Here is a 21,076-nt window from a genome sequence, read left to right on the forward strand (position 1 = left end):
AAAATCTTAAACTTACCTTCCTTATATTTTCTCTCTATTTTTTTTGGATCGCCCTGTATAAGTGAAACCAATAAACACACATGATTCTTACCAACAATACACAGATTGTCTAAAAAAGTCTAGAAGCATAAGGAAAGTATTTTAGTTATTATGTTCTTTCAGATTAATAGTTGGCTTAAATACAGAAATGTGATACCAGCAAAAGAATGTGAGCATCCAAGAAAAATATATTGACAATATTTTTTGAAAATATAACATTTTTATTTTACACTTTGGAATTCAACTGCTCTGAATCAGATTAATTACAATTTTTGGTCATGTCATTGTTTCATCATTTGTCCACATATAGGCCACTTTTATTGATTTTGTCAATTACTTAATTATTTATTTTTAGTAATAGAAGCCACCCACAAAGCCACTATCCAAAACAAAAATGGGGGCTCTAATTATAAACAGACCATATCAAATCTTCTGTTTCCCTCACCAGTCCATCCCTCTCCTCCCTCCCACCCAAAAGATTCATCATCCAGAATCTTATGTTCATTGTTTCTTTCATCTCATTGTATTGTAACTACTTTTTTTTCCTAAAAAGTATACAAATACATATTTAGTAGTTTTTTTTTTACAAAAAGAATGTCAGATTCTATATAATCTTTTAGAAATTTTGTCACTTAACATTGTATGATAAAAGTAATTTATATTGTTACTTACAGCTATATTTCATTCATATTGGTTGCTATATAATATTCAATGAGTGAATGTACCACAGTTCATTTATATGCCATCTGTTGCTAGACATTTGGATTCATTCTGTTTTTTGTTGGTAAGAACTGTGCTGCTATAACATCCTCTTACATATCTTCTCTTGTATATGCACAAGAGTTTCTCTTGAATATATACCTGGGCCTGGAAGTACTGGAGTATGGAACATGTAAATGTTCAATTTTAGGAAAAAATGGCAAGCCTTTCCAAAGTTTTTGCTCTCATCCATAATATATGAAAGAGCCTCTGGATCTATACTTGGTATCATCAGAATTTTAAATATTTGGAATCCAGTGGAGGTAAAATGTTACCCTGTTGTGATCTTAATAAACATTATTTAAAAATAAAAACATTTCTTCATTTCTAGTTTTTTCAGGTATACTATACATTTCAAAATATTTTAGTGGTATGTAGAGTAATACAAAGTAATTAATTGCAAAATGATATGTCTTACTTTGAGCTGATGGTTTTTTCTAACTTCTCTTTCATGTCACTACAGGTATGGCCAGGACTGTGATATGCGGTCATTATGGCCATTATGTTCCCTGATGGTATCGCATGTCCCTAGGCAGAGTGCCAGGAAGTGAGATCATGTATTTACTGTAAGTTTTCCAGTCATTCATTCTTTCATACTCTGGAAGCGTCACCTCATCCCAAGTGATTTTAAAAATACCTAAGAGATTTCCATTGACTTAGGTTTGTAAAATATTTTATTTTATTAAAATATACAGTGCTACATGGGCACATTTATAAACACAAGTCATTTTATTGCAAAGTTATATAGAACTGGCCCAAGTGATTAAGTATTTTAAAATCTACTCAATTCGATTTCTAGATTTTCATGCTCCTTTCTCATAAGATATTAATTTACTTAGTTTAAATGCAAAGTCATGTTTGAGGTGGTTCTCAGACATCTGAAATGAAGGACTAATGAATGTCTTTTAAATTTGGAAACAGCAAGGGTAGGAGAGAAATCGTTTTTCAAAACTCCACAGTCAGCAAAGAAAGGTAAGTGTGATGATGATTCATGGTGTTTACTATTATTGCTAATTAAGATACATGGGATTTCCAAGAGGAAAAGAAGAGAGAGAACAGTGGTAAAAATGAGGTGGGAGCATATACATGTGATTCTGAAACCTTCCTTGCCACCTCCCTCATTAAACTGAACAGCGTGAGTTTAAAAGTTTACTATGCATTATTCAGGGATGGCAACTTTCATTCTGGTTATAGTTAAAAGCATCATGAATCCTTTAAAATCTTAGTTAAAACTCTTCATGTATTTCTAATCGCAACATATTTGGTCGCTGTGAGTCAAGATAGTATATTTCCTAAAATGATGCAGAATTATCTAAGTAATAAGAAAATCCTTCCCTAGACAGTTCAGTGTTTCACCTTTCCTTCCTTTACTCATCTTTAATTCCTCCCCATTTCCAATTGTGTTGAAGTGTTTATATGAAAACAGAACACACATGGGAACTCTGAAGAAACTGACTCACTCATCTTTTAAGTTGCAGGGTATTTATTTTTACAGTATATAATATATGTTATAAAGTAATAAATATTTTAATTTTTTAAGGATATTGAACTCTAGTGTCTCTTAAAGTGGGCTTTTACAACTTACTGCTACTGATGGTGGCACTTAATCATAGGAGAAGGTGGTACTAAAATAGTTCAAGGATAAAATCACACATGGGGTAGTTCTCAAACAATAGGCCACTATTTCATTTATACACATAACCTGTAAACTTGAAGTTATGAACCAATATAATGGTAAAGAAATCTGACAACATAGCAGTTAAGATGGATGGCCATTATTTCACGTTTGGGCCTAGGAATACATTTCCTTTCCTGAATAAACCAATAAGGCTATTCCAGTGAGAAACAAATGGAAGCGAAAAATAAGCATTTGCCTTAGAAGCACTGACCGAAAAAGCAGTATTCCCCATTAAGAAACCCAAAAGGAACTCTGAATTCTTCGACTAGCAATTAGCACGCAAGCATCTCATCTGACAGAATAAGGAAGCAGAGCCGGGGAAGGGACTGGTGGTTTAATGGCACTGCCCCTGGTGGCGAAGGGAGAGGCTTCCATTTCTCACCAGGCTTTCTCCGCTTCCGTCGCAGGCCCGACCCCGACCACGTTGTTTTGAGGCCAAGCCCACCGCTCCGGACTGAGCACAGTGGGCGGGCGTGGGCTGCCAGCAAGTCCCTCGCCTGCAGGCCTTCCTGTCAATGCCACCAAAGTGTTTCGGGCTCTGAGGTCCTTAGCTTTCCCTAAGGTGGGAAAACGATACATTGTCCAGGGGCGACTTTTTCTTTTTCTTCTGCTCTGAGCAGCCGTTTGACCCTCTGGCGGACTGCGTTCCCCGTGCCCCGGCGCCAGCTGTGTTCCTGACCCCAGAGTCAGTCAGAGCCGCACGGGGCCTGGCAGGCTCCGGACCCATTTCCTGTCGCGGCCTAAGGGAAGCTGTTTGCCGCCAGGCCCGGGTGGGGACGGCTGGAGGCTGAGGGCCGGCGGGCGCGGGGCCGAGCCAGCTGTGGGGGGCGGGGACGGCGCTCCCGGGACAGCTCCGCGCCTTGGGGCGGGACAGACCCAGGCTGGGAGCAGCGGGGCACGCGGGGCCCCCAAGATGAGGCCGGCGCTCGCCCTGTGCCTCCTCTGGCAGACGTTCTGGCCCCGGCCCGGCGGGGGCGAGCACCCCACGGCCGACCGCGCGGGCTGCTCGGCCTCGGGGGCCTGCTACAGCCTGCACCACGCTACCATCAAGCGGCTGGCGGCCGAGGAGGCCTGTACCCTGCGCGGCGGCGCGCTCAGCACGGTGCGCGGGGGCGCCGAGCTCCGCGCGGTACTCGCGCTCCTGCGGGCAGGCCCGGGACCCGGAGGGGGCTCCAAAGACCTTCTGTTCTGGGTGGCGCTGGAGCGCCGGCCATCCGACTGCACCCTGGAGAACAAGCCGTTGCGGGGTTTCTCCTGGTTGTCCCGCGACGTCAGCGGGTCGGAAAGCGACACGCTGCCGTGGGTGAAGGAGCCCCAACGCTCCTGCACGTCTCGGAGTTGCGCGGGACTCCAGGCCACCGGGGGAGTTGAGCCCAGAGGCTGGAAGGAAATGCGATGCCGCCTGAGAGCCAACGGCTACCTGTGCAAGTACCAGTTTGAGAGCTTGTGCCCTGCGCCGCGCCCCGGGGCCGCCTCTAGCTTGAGCTACCGCGCTCCCTTCCAGCTGTACAGCGCGGCGCTGGACTTCAGTCCCCCCGGCACCAAGGTGAGTGCGCTGTGCCCGGGGCAGCTCCCCATCACAGCCACGTGCCTCGCGGACGAGGTCGGCGCCCGCTGGGACGGGATACTCTCCGGGGCCGCGCTCTGTCCCTGCCCCGGGAGGTATCTCCGTGCTGGCAAATGTGCAGAGCTCCCTGACTGCCTAGACGAATTCGGAGGCTTTGCCTGCGAGTGTGCTGAGGGCTTCGTGCTGGGGAATGACAGACGCTCTTGTGTAACTAATGGGGAAGGACAGCCTACCCCTGGGGCAACCAAGGTGCCCGCCAGGCACCTGCCGGCCACTGCAGCCAGCCCCTTGCCGAAGAGAACGCGGTCACCCAGGGTCCATGAGAAGCCAGGAGAAATACCCCATGTCCCGGCACAAGGCAGTTCAGCAACATCTATTCCCAAGATTCCTCAGTGGGGAGCACAGAGCACGACATCTACACTTCAAATGTCCCCTCAAGCCAAGTCACAGGCCGCCATCACCTCTTCAGCAAGCGTGATCTCCAAGTTTAACTCCACGTCTCCCTCCACTGTTCCCCAGGCTTTCGATTCCTCCTCCACCGTGGTCTTCATCCTTGTGAGCATAGCGGTAGTAGTGCTGGTGATCTTGACCATGACAGTACTGGGGCTTTTCAAACTCTGCCTCCACAAGAGCCCTTCCTCCCAGCCGAGAAAGGGGGTTTTGGTCCCTCGGGGTGTGGAGGGTGAAGCAGAGGCCCCTGCTTCTCGCTCCAGTTCTGCACATTGCACAGACAATGGGATGAAGGTCGGGGACTGTGGTCTGCGGGACAGAGCAGAGGGCACCTCATTGACAGGGTCGTCTCTTGGTTCTAGCGAAACATAAGGAAACGGGACACTGAGCACTTCTTGAGAGCAGTTTTTCAGTGTGAAGGGAAAAGAAAAGAGGAACTTGTTTGTGGACCTGATGATTCCTACAGAAATCCCCCTTCCCCTAAATTTCCTCTGCTCCACTGAGGAGTTAAATCTGAACCGGACACTCATTCCCTGCAAGTGGAAGAGGGTGGAAGTGCCTTAGGGTACATAGTACTGGGGGCCGGGATCCTGCTGGGGAGAAGTATTTTCTTACATTTGTTCTGCGGGGTTTGGACAAGTGGTTGAACTTTTTAAGACACTGTAAACAAATAGAAAACTACAATTTAAAAAAAATTTATTTTTTTATCGAAATGGAAAGGCAACCTTTCATGTACATTGTTCAGGCTGGGAATATGTTGGTTTGAAATTCAAAGGCAAAAAAACAAAAGGTTGTTGATAAAGCAGACTCAAATATCATTGGTTTCCTGGAGGAGTGATTATACAGGGAGAAGAGCTGAGAGGCTAGTGGGAGTAGCAACAAGAGCACATCCTACATTTAGACTGAAGGGGAAATCTTCAAGTCCTTGTAATAAGGAGTAGGTCTTTAAGAACTAGTAACTTTGTCCTTGGTTCTTTCATACTTCGAAAGTCACTGCTACTTGTGTGCTCTGCTATAAATCCAAACTGTATTGATGCCAGAGTTGCTGGCTCCAGAATCAAATTAGAGTTGACCGCCAATTCAAGTGTTAACTGTGTCCTTGCTCAAGGAAACAAATGATTTGTGTTTTCCTCTTCCAGTGTTTATGCTCTCCAATGTAACGACCTCCCCAACCAAATAGCTCTCTTCTAAACATCAGGATGCTGATCCTCACTTCCAATTATGGCAATGTTAAATTTCAATTAAAACGTTAATGCTAAGTATTGATTTGAAATCTCCTGGGTGCATTAAAGCAAAAGTAAGCTGGATTTCCTCAAAAGTTGCTAGGTTCTTGTGCACTGTTGAATCCAGGGAAAAATTTGAATTCCATGCCATTTCCTAAACCCCGCTAATGAAAATGTGTTCAGGGACCACACATGCCCATCTTGGAATGATTACAATTTAACAAGAGTCTACATGGACAAAGATGTGGCAAACAGCTTTCCATGGGATTTAACAGTACAAGAAATAAGTGGTGAATACAAGTATCTATCATTTGTTGGACTTGGGGTATCAGGAAGTAACCTAAATGAAGAAGAATTCCTCTAAAGACAATTAAGATGTAATAATAATCATCATCACTATCTAGAAGAATTGAGACCCCCAGAAAAATCACACTTCTACTAGTATACTAAGACTTTAAAACTAAGTGTGTAGGGGTTGGTGCATAGAAAGAGGTAGAGAAACAAGCTGAGTAACCAGGAAGAAAGAAAATGGTAGGTAATTTACACTGTATTTTCATAGAACCATTTTGATGTTCTTAAGTGTGCAATGTATAATATGTATTTTTTGTAATATATATGGTATATTTTTTAACAATAAAGGAATAAATTAAAAGGTAATTTGTTTCATACATTAAATATATGTCTGAATTGTTACATTTAAAAAAGATAACAAATGAATTAGAATTAACATTTGAAGGAATTTTAATAAAATCATTTCTCAAGTGAAACTGAAATCAGGTAAGTAGATTGCTTACTCAGTGTCTCCAACTTGTCAGAGCCAAGTCAGTTCACCTCAATTGTGATGTTTTAGCTTTCCCCTTTCCTACATGATCTCTCGGTAGAAAAGGTATCTATTTAAATAGAATATATGGTATTTTCTTTTATAACTTGAAAGTAGCCTTATCTGTAACTCAACTAAACTGTAAATAATATATATCTAGAATTATGTGTGTGTGTGTATGTGTGTCCGCATGCTTTGTCTTAGGTAGGGAATCTTTGTATCATTGTTACAATAAAAAAGAGTATGCAATAATATTAACTTACTATGTGACATGCCACTGGTGGCATTACAAATCTTGCGATCCAAATGCCCTGTGTGAAGAGTAAATAGGTGTCAGTTCAATTACTCAACTATTATCTCCTATTATTTCCCCTTGTAGGTAGATCAGGAAAGAATTACAGAAAACTATTTATTTTCATATTTGATTTCCTGACAAGTAGCTTTTGCAGACCAAGCGTCATATAGTTTCTTTTGATTTGCAGTTGTAGAATGTTCCATAAAATTTTGAATCCATGATCATATCAGGCCAACCAAGCATGATCTCTTAAGAGCTATCTAAGTTTAGGGTCAATGTTTTTCTTCTGTACTTCTTCTTTATTATCACTTCAGTATTTCTTAATCTCTTTGAGGTTCATTCTTTTCTGACTTAAAATGCTCTGCCTCTGCACTCATCTCATAGCTGCCTGTTGGATCATTTCCTTAAAAGGAACACTTGGAATCTAATTTACAGTCTTTCTCTTCAGCCTAAGTCCTGCCATCATCTTACACAATCACCAAGTCCTCAAGATGACCTCCACTTCATTTCAGTCATTCATCACAGTAGCCACCCAAGCCTCAGCCTTTCAGATGATTCTGAAACTGCTCTACATCTGAAATCATAAATTCAAATATCTGTGTGTGCATCTGTGTTGAGACCTATACTTTAACTGATCAGAAGTAAACCAGTGTTGTTTGAACTTTAAGATTCCTTCTTTCTTACAATAATAAGCATTGTTGTAACTAGTAGCCTGACATGGTATCATTCTTTATCTTTTTTTTTAGGGGGGGCGATTTCATACACAAAGATTTTGCAAATGAAGTAAAAATAACTTGTTTTCCTGAATTGTGTAAGGGTATATCACCAGCCTAATCTCCACAACCCCTTAATACTTTATTAATACTTCCAGGTTATCTAATTTGTTGGCATGCAGTTAATTCATAGTATTTCCATATAATTCTTTTTCACTTCCATAAGTTTGGTAGTGATGTCCTCTCTTTTATTTCTAATTTTAGTAATTTGAGTATCTCCTCTTTTGGGGATGGAGTAAGTCTAACTAAAGATCTACCAATTTTATTGATCTTTTCAAAGAACTTACTTTTGGATTCATTGATTTTATTCCCCATTTCCTTTATTTCTCATCTAATCTTTATTACTGTCTTCCTTATCCTTGTTTGGGGTTTACTGTGTTCTTTCTCTAATTTTTTAGGGTGGGAAGTTAGATTATTAATTTGAGATCTTTTTTTTAATGTAGGCACTCATGACCAGTACTTTCCCTTTAAGCACTGCTTTAGGAGCACCCAATAAATTTGGGCATATTGGGTTTTCATTTCATTCATCTCAGTGTTTTATAATTTCCCTTGTGATTTTTTTCTTTAATACATTACAGAAATGTTATTTAGGAGGGGGTTGCTTAATTTCCACATATTTGCAAACTGCCCTTAATTCCTTCTGTTTTTAATTTTTAATTTGATTCTGCTAGGGTTATAGAACATACTTTGTGTGGTATCAACCCTTTTAAATTTATTGAATCTTGTGTATGGTCTATTCCTAATAGCATATGGTCTATCCTGGAAAATGTTCCACAGGTGCTTGAGAAGAAGTTCCTTATAGCATTTTTTTAAGTCTTCTATTTCAGTTTGATACTTTTCTTAGTTGTTCTACACATTATTGGCGAGGGCTGCTGAAGTGTAACTTTCATTTTTTAATTATCTACTTCTATCTTCGGTTCTGCCAGTTTTTTAAAAAATGTATTTTGGAGCTCTCTTTATAGGTGCATATATATTTATAATTATTTTATCTTCTAACATGTAGTCTCTGTTACTATAAAATGTCCCTCTTTATCTCTAGTAACATGTTTTTTTTGGTTTTAAAGTCTATTTTGCATGATACTGGTACAGCAACTTCAGCTATCTTAGGGTTATTTTTGCTTGATATATCTTTTTACATCCTTTAGCTTTCAACTGTGCCTTTGAATCTACTGTCTGTTGCAGATAGTATAAGTTTCAGACTATTTTCATTAATCCATTCTCCAATCTCTGCCTTCTGAATGGATGTTAAATACATTTGTGATTAATGTAATATTGACAAGATTTGCATCTACCATTTTTATTTGTTTTCTATATGTCTTGGTTTTTCTGTTCCTCTATTCCTCCATTTCTGTTCTCTTTTGCATTAAACAAGTATTTCATAGAGTGCCATTTTAATGCTTTTATTTATTTATTTATTTATTACTTTTGTAAAGTTTTTTTCTAAGTGGCTGCCATGGAGATTACAGTTACCAATTTAATTTAAAGACTACAAAATTGGGATTTAAACCAACAAACTTCAACAATATATAACAATTTTGCTCCAACATAGTTCTATCCTTTTTGGCAGTGCAGTCAGTCTAATTAAAAATCTACTACCACCCTCCTTCTTTGTGCTGTTACTGTCAATCAAATTACATGTCTACATTATAAGTACATCATCCCAGTTTATAATTATTGCTTTATTATGCAGTTATCTTTGAAATCAAATAGGGGAATAAAGAAGTTATAAACAAAAAATACATTTATACTATCTTTTATATTCACCTATGTAATTGCCTTCACCAGTGCTCTTTATATCTTTGTGTGGTTTTGTTACTGGCTAGTGACTTTTATTATCATCCTGAAGGACTCCCTCTAGAATTTCTTATATAGAAGAACTATGTAAGCATGTCTGCTGGTGACAGATTCTCTCAGTTTTTGTTTATTTGAGAATTCCTTAATCCTACTTAATCAGTGTGTTGGCAGAGCCTTGATCCCTTGAGGTCTCTAAGGAAGAATCTTTCATTGCCTCTTCCTAGCATCTGGTAGTTGATGCACCCTTTGGTGATTTGGGCTTACAGCTCTATCATTCTCCGCCTCTGTGGTTATTGGACTTCTTACCTCTGCGTATATCTCTTATTTGTCTATGTTCGAATTTCCCTGTTCTTATATGGACACCAGTCATTGGATTTAAAGCCCACCCAATTCAGTATGACCTTGTTTTAACTGAATTACGTTTGCAACAATCCTACTTCCAAATAAGGTCACATTCACAGGTACTGGGAATTAGGACTTAAATATGTGCTTTGGGGGAACACAATTACAAGCAGGTAATGATAATTCTCTGTGGACAGGCTCTTTGAAAGTCCAAACCTGTTCTGTCTCTGCCAGTGGCTGCTGGTTTTCACAGCTAATCTGCTTGCAGTTCTGCTGATTTTCAAGGCTTCTCCAGGGCTGGGGAGTGAAGAGTGAAGAATAGGAATAGGGCAATTGGGAGAGGTGGGAGTAGTGCCGATGGCTTGCTAGCCTTCTTAAATTACACCAATTAATTTGCTGTCATAGACTTGCCTTAGTGGCAGTTTACTCCACCTGTGATTCTCAAACCTACCCTACCATCAAAATCATCTGGGTGATTATATATGTAAATAATATTTATTTATATTAATTAATTATATCAAGATATATTTATTTAAAAACCTAACTCTAGACTTACTAAATCTGTCTTTAAGGGTTGGGCTTTGGAATCTCTCCATAGACATGTTTTAACTTCACCAAGGTGATCTTGATTATAAACAAAGTTTAGGAGTCACTGTATACAATTGCATGTACCTCAAGACAAAAATTAAATATCCTCCTCTCTCTGTTCAGTATCTGGCAACATTTAGGGCAGAGTGGCTGCTTAATCAAAGTGCAGAAATGCAGTTTTATTTTAGAAGGTGTAGAAGGGGTGCCAAATTGTCCTTGTAGCCATGTCCTTTTGATGATTTCTCCATATCGTTGTTTTTCCACTTCTCTTAACACTTTGGTCAAGCTCATTAAGAATAGGATGAGGAACAACAACAATAAAGTTATGTAAATGGTGGTGGAACAGGCAATGAGAGCATAAGCATCATTTAAAAGCATATTGTAGCAGTTAAGTTCTCTGTGGTGGGAGAAATTTTGAGCTATTAACTTTAATTTTCTCTTTACTACCTGTTTCCCTGGAGGCCCCCCCCCTCCACTAAGTTGATGATATTTATATCCCCAAAAGAGGCTGATTAGTCAAGAACAAAGAGGCAATTTGTTGGCTTTGAATCCTGGAGAGGTATTTCATACTCATATCAAAGAAAAAATCTTGAAAGCCAAAACAAAATTTTGGGTCCTGTTTTTTTTTCTTTAGCTGTTTTTTCATACAGTAACATGAAGATACAAAAAGTCAATCAGAACAAATATGTAATTTAGTGAATTATTACCAGGGGATTACCTTTGGAACCAACAGCCCCTGGGTGCTGCCTTAGTGGGATCGAGAATAGACCTCTGCCAACCGTCCCAGGAGCCTTTTCCTGCTCCCATCCCCATCACAGCCACTTCTCAATCCCAAAGTAGCCTCAATCTTGATATTTGTAGAAATCATTTTCTTGTATTTGTATAATTAAAGTGTGCATTTTAATTTTACAGAATTTATACTTTTTATTGTATATTTTTAATTTTAAAACTTTCCATTTTGAAATCATTTCAGACTTCCAAAAATGCTACAAAAATAGAATAACTCCTGAATACCCTTTGCCATGATTCTACAAGTTATATGAAAATCTTATATAACTACAGTACTATTATCAAAGGAAATTGCCATTCCTATAATACTGTTATCAAATATGCATACTTTATTCAAGTTTCCTTGATTTTCCCACTGAAGATCATTTTCTACTTTCATCATTACTTCCACATTTATTATTTGGATTTCTATATAAGGAAGAGCTTTTCTTCTAACATATTTACTTATTTAACCTTTCATTCATTCATTGCTTATTCATATCAGTATGGACTCATAGATTCCTTTTTTATTTGGTGGTTTTAACCCATTACAATCTGATTAATTTTGTTATCCAAATTACCCCAGGCTTGACTGAATTGAAGTCCTTTCTATTTATCTCCTGTCTCTTTCTGAAATATCACAGCACTTTTTAAGCACTCCTTTCCTTTTTGGTATGGACTCATCTTGTACTTTCCCTGATGCAGCCCTATCTAGCATCAGCCATTTCTGCAAGGAGCCCAGATTACTATAATCAGAGAATAGTACTTAAAAATCAATATCTGGCTGTGAGATGTGCTCAATGACACTGGAATGTCATTGCTTTTAGGCCTTTTCATCATGTAGAGCTAGATTTTATACATGTGAATATATATATTATTATAAACAGATGAAAATAGATATTATGTATTTAAATTTCTTTATATTCCAGGAGTTCATATTGATATCCACAGTTTCAATCTTATACCCAGAGTGCATTCCATTCTTATCCTTTTCCTTATTTTTAACCCCTTTTTCCAAAAATAAAAAGCATGACATGTATCTGTGTACTTACTGTTTAATCCTAAAATACACAGAAGGTAGTTTCAGAACTCCTAATCCAGATCCCCATGAAATATATCTCCTGTTTAAAGTACAATGTTTGCATACAGTTCCTTTTAGACTTTAGCCTTTGAGTACAGTCAACAAACTGTATCCAAAGTTATTTAGGTAATTTTCCCACCACTCCTTCATTGTTTTCATTTTATTCACTTGGAATACCATTAGATTCATAATTGTGTTTATATTCCGTTTTTGGTCCCCCTGATTCTTACTGCTTTATTTGTATTTATATTCTATTATTCTTAAATTATTAAAGCTACATGAGTATTTTCTTATATATCCTTCCTTCTTACTTAAAGGGTAGCATGCTATGGATACTCTTATACTTTGCTTATTTCACTTAAAAATACATCTTAAAAATCACTTCATATCATTTATTCATGTGTATTATCCTTATTCCTTTTTATAGTGGCATGGTGTTCATCCTGTGTGTTTTTTAACTTTATATCTTTCAAGTATCTTTTAATCTATAGATATGCACCCCTTCCATCCCATTTTTTTTCTTACAAGTTTCATATTAAATAATTTGTGGTGTTTGACCTGTTAAGATTCCCAGTCTGAATTTTGCTGTTTTCATACTCATAGTGCAGTTCAACATTTTCCTCTGTCCCCTGTATTCCCTGCAAATTGGTACTTAGACTCAGTGGCTTGAAGAGACTGATTTACCATCCCTTCAACCAGACTATAGGTAGTGTTATATTTTTCAATATGAGTATATAATGTTTATTTTTCTCCATTAAAAAAACGTTTACAGCCATTAAAGCTCAAAGATTAGGTACATTATTTCATTAGAGTTACAAAGTGGTGCTATTGAAATCTTTTTCTCATTAATTACCTGGAAAACTCTATAAGGAGACCCTTCCCCTGATCTACTGGTTGGTTGTTGAATCATACATTTCACATAGAAAAGGTGGAATTTATTTCCTTATATTTACCTAGTTTTCTAGATCTTGAATTTTCCCTATAATCTTCAAAAGATAATCAATTGTATTTTGACTATTAATATAAACTCATAGAATTCAAAATATTCGGTGGGTTTTGTCATTCATATCTTTATTAAAGCTCAAATTATCTTATCCTCGGCCAATGAGAGTTTCTTAAATTGGCTCCTGAGACCTTATGACATGATGCTAGTACCTTTGATAATTTCCTTGCCATTTGGTATTATTAAGATTTTCCAGGATCACTATGTACCTTTTTTGCCCCAGAGGATTTCTCCAAGAAATCCTGGTTTCTTTTAATGGAAGATTATATTTCAAGACAGCAATCTTAGCTCTTAGAACTCCACTGTTAAAGTATTGGTCATTGTTTCTAGGCCCTCTCATAGGACAGATCTGGAAAGTGTAATAATTCCTAAAATAAGACTTCTACCAGCAAGAGAGAGAGAGAAAAAGTATGGAGAAGCACAGTCGAAATAAACACAGGTGAGTGTCCTTCAGTAGGCACTTAGACTTGTCACTTTCTCACTAGGCCTGAGCACAGGGTGAGGCAGAGGAAGTGGTGATGGAAACTGGACAGATTGGGGGGTAACAAATAAAAAGGGAATTGGCTCCTTCAGGGCATGGCCCAGGGAAACTGCAAACCTCTTAAAGAAACCACAGCCAAACATGTGAAACTGATACTGGGAAGGCACCATGTCTGAGGAAGGTGTCTAGGCAGGTGGACCTGAGGGATGCATCGCAGAGTGGTGTGGGGGAACAGCTAAAATGTCTCTGGCAGAGAGCAGGCCTCTGGGTCTGGTGAAAAACTAGTGCTGGAGTCATCCTGATGAAGAATAACCTGAATGGTCCCCACACAGACTGACCAAAGGACAGTTTGTACCTCTCAACCACAGCTGTAGCCAGCCGGCTGCAGTGACTGAGTGTCCCACTGCAAGCCAGACTGGACAAGTCTAATGACCACAAGCCATGGGACTGGACATCTGTCCCCAATGCCAGGGCAATATGGAAAACTTTCTAGAACTTAGATCATCCCTATGGATAAGTAAAAGTGAGAGGAAGAGAATCCTAGAATTCCCAGTTAACAAGGCAGCACTAAGGAAAATCGGAAAGAACTGATTTACCTGCATCTGGCAAGACTAAGTTTTCTGTCAACAGCAGAAATGGGGCTCAAGAATTGAGTTTTGTTACTAAGAAATAACGACATTTCTATATATACAGATAGCTATCTTATACCCAATTTTTTAGCTTTGTAAAATAGATGTTTTGTTATCTGCCTCAAAAACTTGTTATGAGAAAATGAATATAGAGACTTATTACAGTAACCTGGAGTAAGCATTCGTCAAGTGCCCTAGTGGCAGGCCAAGGAGGAAAGCTGTGAAATGCCCTTATCATGATATTTATAAACCACTCAGACCACACCTCTTCAGGGTTTTAGGAAGTCTTATTAATGCCAGTGTACATAATTTGGGAGTGCTGAAAACCAGAAAACAGGCTACTGGTCCATAACTCTGAAAGAAAGCTCTTAGATGTGTCCAAAGATAGCAAATAATGCTCCTAAGCTAAACATACTTTTGTTCTTTTTGCCAAGTATGCTCCCTTGTTATGTGACATGAGGATGTGATGGGAGCTAGTGGTAATACTCATTATTTCAAAAAATGATCTCTTCCAAATTACCACATATCTCCCTCTTTAAAATGGCAGAACTAGAAGCCAACAGTATCAGTCAATGGATACTGGATAGATCCATACTTAACATGGCTGGAAAGCCTCTTTCTTAAAGCCTTGGATAAGCACATGGCCTTTAAATGACCCTTCTCAATAGGTAAGTGCTCCTGGAATTGCCATGTCTCAGAAGGCAGTAACTGTCGCTTCCTGCCTGGAAAAGCCCCATATGTCCTGACCACTCAGTGCTATGATTGTGTATCCATCAACAGTGTTAAAGAGTGTCTGGCTTATTCCCATTGTTCCCTGTGGACTATACTGGCATAAAGTTATTTTCTTTCCTGCTCTGTCCTTCATTAACATATACATATAGAACTCTTATAAATGATAAACTATAAAAAAAGATTTGAATTCTTTTTGTAAAAAGTTGAATATGAATTAAAAAGAACAAAAGAAAATAATTCCAGACTATTCTGACATGTTGTCATATCCACTTAGTATAGTGGATACAATATCCACATATCAACTTATTTTTTTGAGATAAATCATGTTCTTTAATAAGAATGATAAACAAGGGCTATTTCCATGAAAACTGTCTTCTGGGTATTTATACATGTGGACTTCATTTTACAGAGCCAAAAAATTTCCTATATTTCATGCACATCACATTTGGATACATCTAATATTCTCAGGGACTCTTTTTTTTTGATGTCTGACTTCTTTTGCTTGACAACTTTTTTTGAGATTTTTTTTTTTGGTATCATTAATACAACTACATGAGCAACATTGTGGTTACTAGATTCCCCCCATTATCAAGTCCCCACCACATACCCCATTACAGTCACTGACCATCAGCGTAGTAAAATGCTATAGAATTACTACTTGTCTTCTCTATGCTATACTGCCTTCCCCGTGCTCCCCCCGCTACATTATGTGTGCTAATCGAATGCCCCTTATTCCCCTTCCCCCTCCCTTCCCACCCACCCTCCCCACTCCCTTTCCCTTTGGCACCTATTAGTCCATTCTTGAGTTCTGTGAGTCTGCTGCTGTTTTGTTCCTTCAGTTTTTTCTCTGTTCTTATACTCCACAGATGAGTGAAATCATTTGGTACTTGTCTTTCTCCACCTGGCTTATTTCACTGAGCATAATACCCTCTAGCGCCATCCATGTTGTTGCAAATGGTAGGATTTGTTTTCTTCTTATGGCTGAATAATATTCCATTGTGTATATGTACCACCTCTTCTTTATCCATTCATCTACTGATGGACACTTAGGTTGCTTGCATTTCTTGGCTATTGTACATAATGCTGCGATAAACATAGGGGTGCATATGTCTTTTTGAAACTAGGCTCCTGCATTCTTAGGGTAAATTCCTAGGAGTGGAATTCCTGGGTCAAATGGTATTTCTATTTTTAGTTTTTTGAGGAACCTCCATACTGCTTTCCACAATGGTTAAACTACCTTACATTCCCACCAGCAGTGTAGGAGGGTTCCCCTTTCTCTGCATCCTCACCAGCATTTGTTTTTCCTATTCTTTTCTATGTTGCCCATCCTAACTGGCATAAGGGGATATCTCATAGTAGTTTTAATTTGCATTTCCCTGCACATATCAACTTTCTAAAGAAAAAAAATTTTTTACATGTACTACCTTGTTTTATTCATCCTTACAAAATCCCTGGAAAACTGAGGGAGGAATAGATGGGTAGAGATCAACAGTACCTAAGACAGTTCTTCCCAAGCTGGGGCCTGCAGAATCACTGAGACTGTTACCACAGCAGATCAGGTTTTTCATTACAACAAGAGATCCTCTTTGAAAAGGTAAGAAACTGTGGAGTTTTACAGGGATTAAAATTTCTAAGATCTCAAAGCCAAGTCAGATTTGAATGAATGTTTCAGGCTTATCTGAAAGCCATGTGGGAATGAAAACTTATTCATTTTTCTCCTATATTTGGCAAGTGATTCAAGACATGAGGCCCAATGCAAGGAGATGTTAGCACCTTCATCTGGACCCCCTCACACCACCTGTACATTTCTTATTTTTTCACATTTCAGTTCTCAGGGTAGGCAGCTAAACCTTCCATTTATGGTCTCGATAATACCCTCCATAATTTGAGATCCATCTCATTTTTCCCTTCAGTTTTCCTCTCTGCACTGGTCTTTCCGTCAGGCTCTCCATCCATTAAGTCTGCCGCATTGTAACTCACCACAACAAGCAGAAATCTCAATGCCCTGCTTTCCCCCTTTACTCTTTATCTCACTCCTGGTGATCTACCCCAGGCTATTGTATTAAATTTACCTTCACAATACACTACTCCCTCATTCAACTCCTCAGTTCAAAAGGATCCCAGGCTTCCTCACTCAAATTCGCACTCCTGAGGCTCACAGAGGGCCCTTCCAAGAATTTATTAGGTTGGTCCACACTCTTCTCATATTGTACCCTGTGGTTTTGCTAAACTGAATTATTTGGTGTTGCTTTATTGCAGCTCCATAATTTTAACATGAATTTCATCTACCTGGAATGCCACCCACAACCAGCTGGCATGCTGAAATGTGTCCATTCTCCGAATGCCAGTTTAAATGCTACCTCCTCCAGATATCTTCCCCAGTTACCTCAAATTCAAACCAATTCTCTGAAATCTATCATCACTATTTAAATCTATCTTATAGCTACTGGTGTATATTTTTGTCATCTCTTCTACTACATTGCATGCTGTTGAAGTGAGGAACTCTTAAACATTTTTTAAAAACATTGTATTTACATTGCAAGCTATCAATAGATATTTTCTAAATAAGTTAGGCAGAAATGATAATAAAATTTGTTTAAATGAATATAAATTTTTATACTGAACAATCAGATTTCTACAGTTTTAAATCCTGAAAAATAATTTAGTCACTATATTATACCTTATTACAAAACACTCTCCTGGATGTCTTATACAAGTTTTTACTTCATGATATGTACATACTAACTCAGACAAGTATGAAACAAAGTTCTCTGACCTGTTCTGTGTCCCTGAGAGTCTTTCTTTATACCCGCAAGTCTCCTCCCACATGGGTAGGAACTGAGCCTCTCTTCCTCCCCAGACCATCTCTTTTCTTACAAAGACATCCCTAACTAAGACATCCAGATGGAATCTCACTCTCCCCAGTCCCCAGCACCTGCCCTCTCCACTCACCCTATCCAACATCCCTTCTCAGAAGGTAAGTGTCGGACATCCTGACAGCTCAAAGCAGCAGCTAGCGCTTCTGGGTGCCACTGATGACGGGGCATAGATGGGGGTGAACCCAAGGCTGGCAATAAGCCCTAAGCTGGAGAACACATGCCAGTGGACCCTGTCCCTGGGAATCAAAATTGCCTAGTAGTAGCCTAACCTCTCCAACCAAACAGTCCCCAGTCCTACAGCTTCAACTTGAGAACAGGGGCTGCTGGGCACACTGGCTTCTCAGTTCAAGAGGCCATGGAACTAGCATCACAGTAGCTCCAGACAGCAACACCAATCCACACTGTACTACCCAACAAATCTGTGCTGTAATGGGTAGGAAACAAGGGAGAAAGTGCAAATTAAATTAAAAATAATTTATTTAAAAATAATTTTAAAATACTTAAATTAAAACTAATCTCTGGTGTTTTTGTTCTCACCCCAAACCTCTACTGTTACTATTCTCTTCTTGATAGCTCTCTTGTATCATCTTTCCATTATCCTTATGTCTCTTGTTTCTTGAGCCCAAAGACAAACCTACAGATAGGTCTACACACAGATAACACGCATCTTTAATCCCTAAAGCTCTACAGAAGTCGCCTATGTGCCTCTGCTCTGGACTTCTGCACTTCCCAGCCATGATATTCTTTCTGGGATGCATTCCTTCCACCACTCTCTGTCTCTCCAGGCATCTTCTACTCTGCCCCCTACCCCCTTTTGATTATCAGGCTCCCCTGACAAAAGAATCCAAGAGAGGGCAAGGCCCACTTGACCATTATATCGAGGACTGATCCTGTTTACTTTAACACATGCTGGAAAAGAGAAAGGCTGAGCAGAGAGGTCTGTTCAGGTCTTGCATGTCCACAGAATGTGGATTCCAAGACTACATCTTTATTACGGACAACACTGGCTCATCAGACCTTGACTTCCTGCTCAACATTCCCATGTGGATTTCCTCCTGCCACAGCAAATACAGGATGCCTCAAATTAAACTCATCACAGGTTCCTTTTGTAACATTTCTTTGTTTAATGGTATGACTCATTCCAGAACTCCAAGCTGGAACCCTCAAGTGCTCTTTTCTGATCCACTTTTTCCCTTAACCCTTATTATGCTCTATGTCACCAATTCCTATTGCTCCTCCCACTGAAATACACTTTTCTGTGTAAGTCCATTATTACCGTCCCATCCTAGGTCTTCATCACCACAGTTCACACTTACTCATCTTTTTTACGTTAATATTTATATCCAAATCCACTCAGCAAATCAGTTTAATCTTTCTATAACCCCTTAAAAAAACAAAACAGCTTATGCTTCTCATTTTCTTGCACATGAACACCCAAAAATCCACAACTGATTTTTCAAAATCTGTCCCTCTCTGGTACTGGCCTGACTTCAAGTACCAAGATTTTTAAAGACATTATGGTAGGGCCACTGGCCTCCTACTTCTCTACAAAACAACCAAAACATATTAAGCACCTTCTTGTGCCAGTCCCAGTGATCAGGACTAGAGGAAAGGCAGAATCCAAAACAGACATGATCCCTGTCCTCATGCATTCTACAATCTATCTCAGGATGTTCTCCCATCTCTTCTCTGCCAACAGTGTTCTGCCACTTAATATGTAATTATATGCCTTCGTGTTGCTGACTTACTCATATATTCAACCAAGCATGACTTAGGGTTAGGGCACAGTGCTGAGCAGGTGGAAACTTCAAGCTCTGGAAGATAGAGATGAAGTTGTCAATGTATCCTAGCGTGTGGCTCAGTGACTGTAGGTGGGTAGGTAGACCATAACCCTTTTTAAATGAATGACTTCCATGATAAAAGGTTATAAAATTGGGCAATCAGAATTTAGAGCAGAGAGAAATCAGAATGTTGAGCACTTTGCAGAAGGCTGTGCATTGGAGGGTGTATGGGCTGCACACAGACTGACAAGTGGGAGGAGGACATTCCAAGAAGTGCTGGAATGTGAGGCAAGAAAGAGAGGCCAGCTGCCCGCCCCATGATCTGCTCCCCTCTGTTTCCACAGTAATGGGGTATAAGCAGCCCAGCTAGCCCTTGGACCATGATAATCCATGTGCCTAAGTTCTCACTGATAAAATGTGTGCACAAATAATGTATCAACGTCCACATCATCTGCGGTAACAGAGTAGGATAGGTTATGTTGTGGAATAAAGAGCACGTTTATTTCTTGCTCAGAAAAATCTGCTGCAGGGCCAAGGACTTCTTTGCATTCACTCCAGATTCCTGCAGGTTTCTTTCTTGCCACTCCTCCACATCAATGTGTGTTTTGTGGCCATCGTGCCAAGGGAAGCAAGGGCCAAAGAGTCAAGTGCCAGCAATGAAACTTCAACACACAAGTGGCTCATGCCACCTTGGATTCTACTGCTTTGGTCAGAGCTGGTCACATGGCTGTGCCTAACTATTAAGAGTGAAGAAGTGTGACCTTCTGGGTTCCCATAAATAGAAAAGACCTAGATATTGATAAATATTATGTCTATTACATTTACATGAAATGAAACTGCATATCATAGACTTGATCTCTACACTCTGAAGGCCAAAACACATACACGACACTGACCAAGCCCCTGTGTTTTAAAGTCTCTATCAGTAGCTTAGCCATATTTCAACTAATAAAAAAACAGTAAAGGGACAATGGTGTTGACTGGAGTTAGGGCTTGTGTAAGGGAGTAGTATTGTGGCATTAAAATAGACAAAAAGAGTGTCAAGACACATTTGTTTGCTATTATCCCAATAATAGGCTTTGAGCTAGTACGAACTAAAACACAGAAACCATTTTTTTTCTGGTCTCTTCAAAATCTAGTATATTTCTACATCCAAAGGCTGTTCTTTTATAGATGCTTCATGGCTGATTGATAAGAAGAAACAAAAATATGAGAAATCAAAATTTTATATCCAACTATACCAAATATACAAGACTCTCTGAAGTACAGCACACAGCTCCAAACTGAGAAGGGAATTTCCATCTAGACCCAGAAAAAAGTCTAGGTTAGTCTTCTAACAAGAAAGGAGGTGACACTTAGGTGAAAATGCCCTTTGACCCATTGCTCCTTTACAT

General features: G+C 39.4%; 1 protein-coding gene and 1 long non-coding RNA gene across 2 annotated transcripts; both read left to right on the forward strand.

Annotated features, from left to right (window-relative positions):
- The first annotated feature begins 214 nt into the window (after positions 1-214).
- LOC130679521 (uncharacterized) lies at positions 215-15,483 on the forward strand. The gene is made up of 3 exons (XR_008992505.1): positions 215-1,458; positions 1,720-1,770; positions 14,838-15,483. It is a non-coding gene; the product is annotated as an uncharacterized LOC130679521 (long non-coding RNA).
- CLEC14A (C-type lectin domain containing 14A) lies at positions 1,870-6,373 on the forward strand. The gene has a single exon (XM_036881295.2). The coding sequence runs from the start codon at positions 3,390-3,392 to the stop codon at positions 4,863-4,865; it is 1,476 nt and encodes a 491-aa protein (XP_036737190.2). The 5' UTR covers positions 1,870-3,389; the 3' UTR covers positions 4,866-6,373.
- Positions 15,484-21,076: the final 5,593 nt, after the last annotated feature.

The sequence above is a fragment of the Manis pentadactyla genome, chromosome 11 (genome assembly GCF_030020395.1).
Source record: "Manis pentadactyla isolate mManPen7 chromosome 11, mManPen7.hap1, whole genome shotgun sequence".
Taxonomy (NCBI): domain Eukaryota; kingdom Metazoa; phylum Chordata; class Mammalia; order Pholidota; family Manidae; genus Manis; species Manis pentadactyla.

Excerpts from the sequence above, each read along its gene's own strand:
- CLEC14A (XM_036881295.2), top strand. The coding sequence starts at position 3,390 with ATGAGGCCGGCGCTCGCCCTGTGCCTCCTCTGGCAGACGTTCTGGCCC.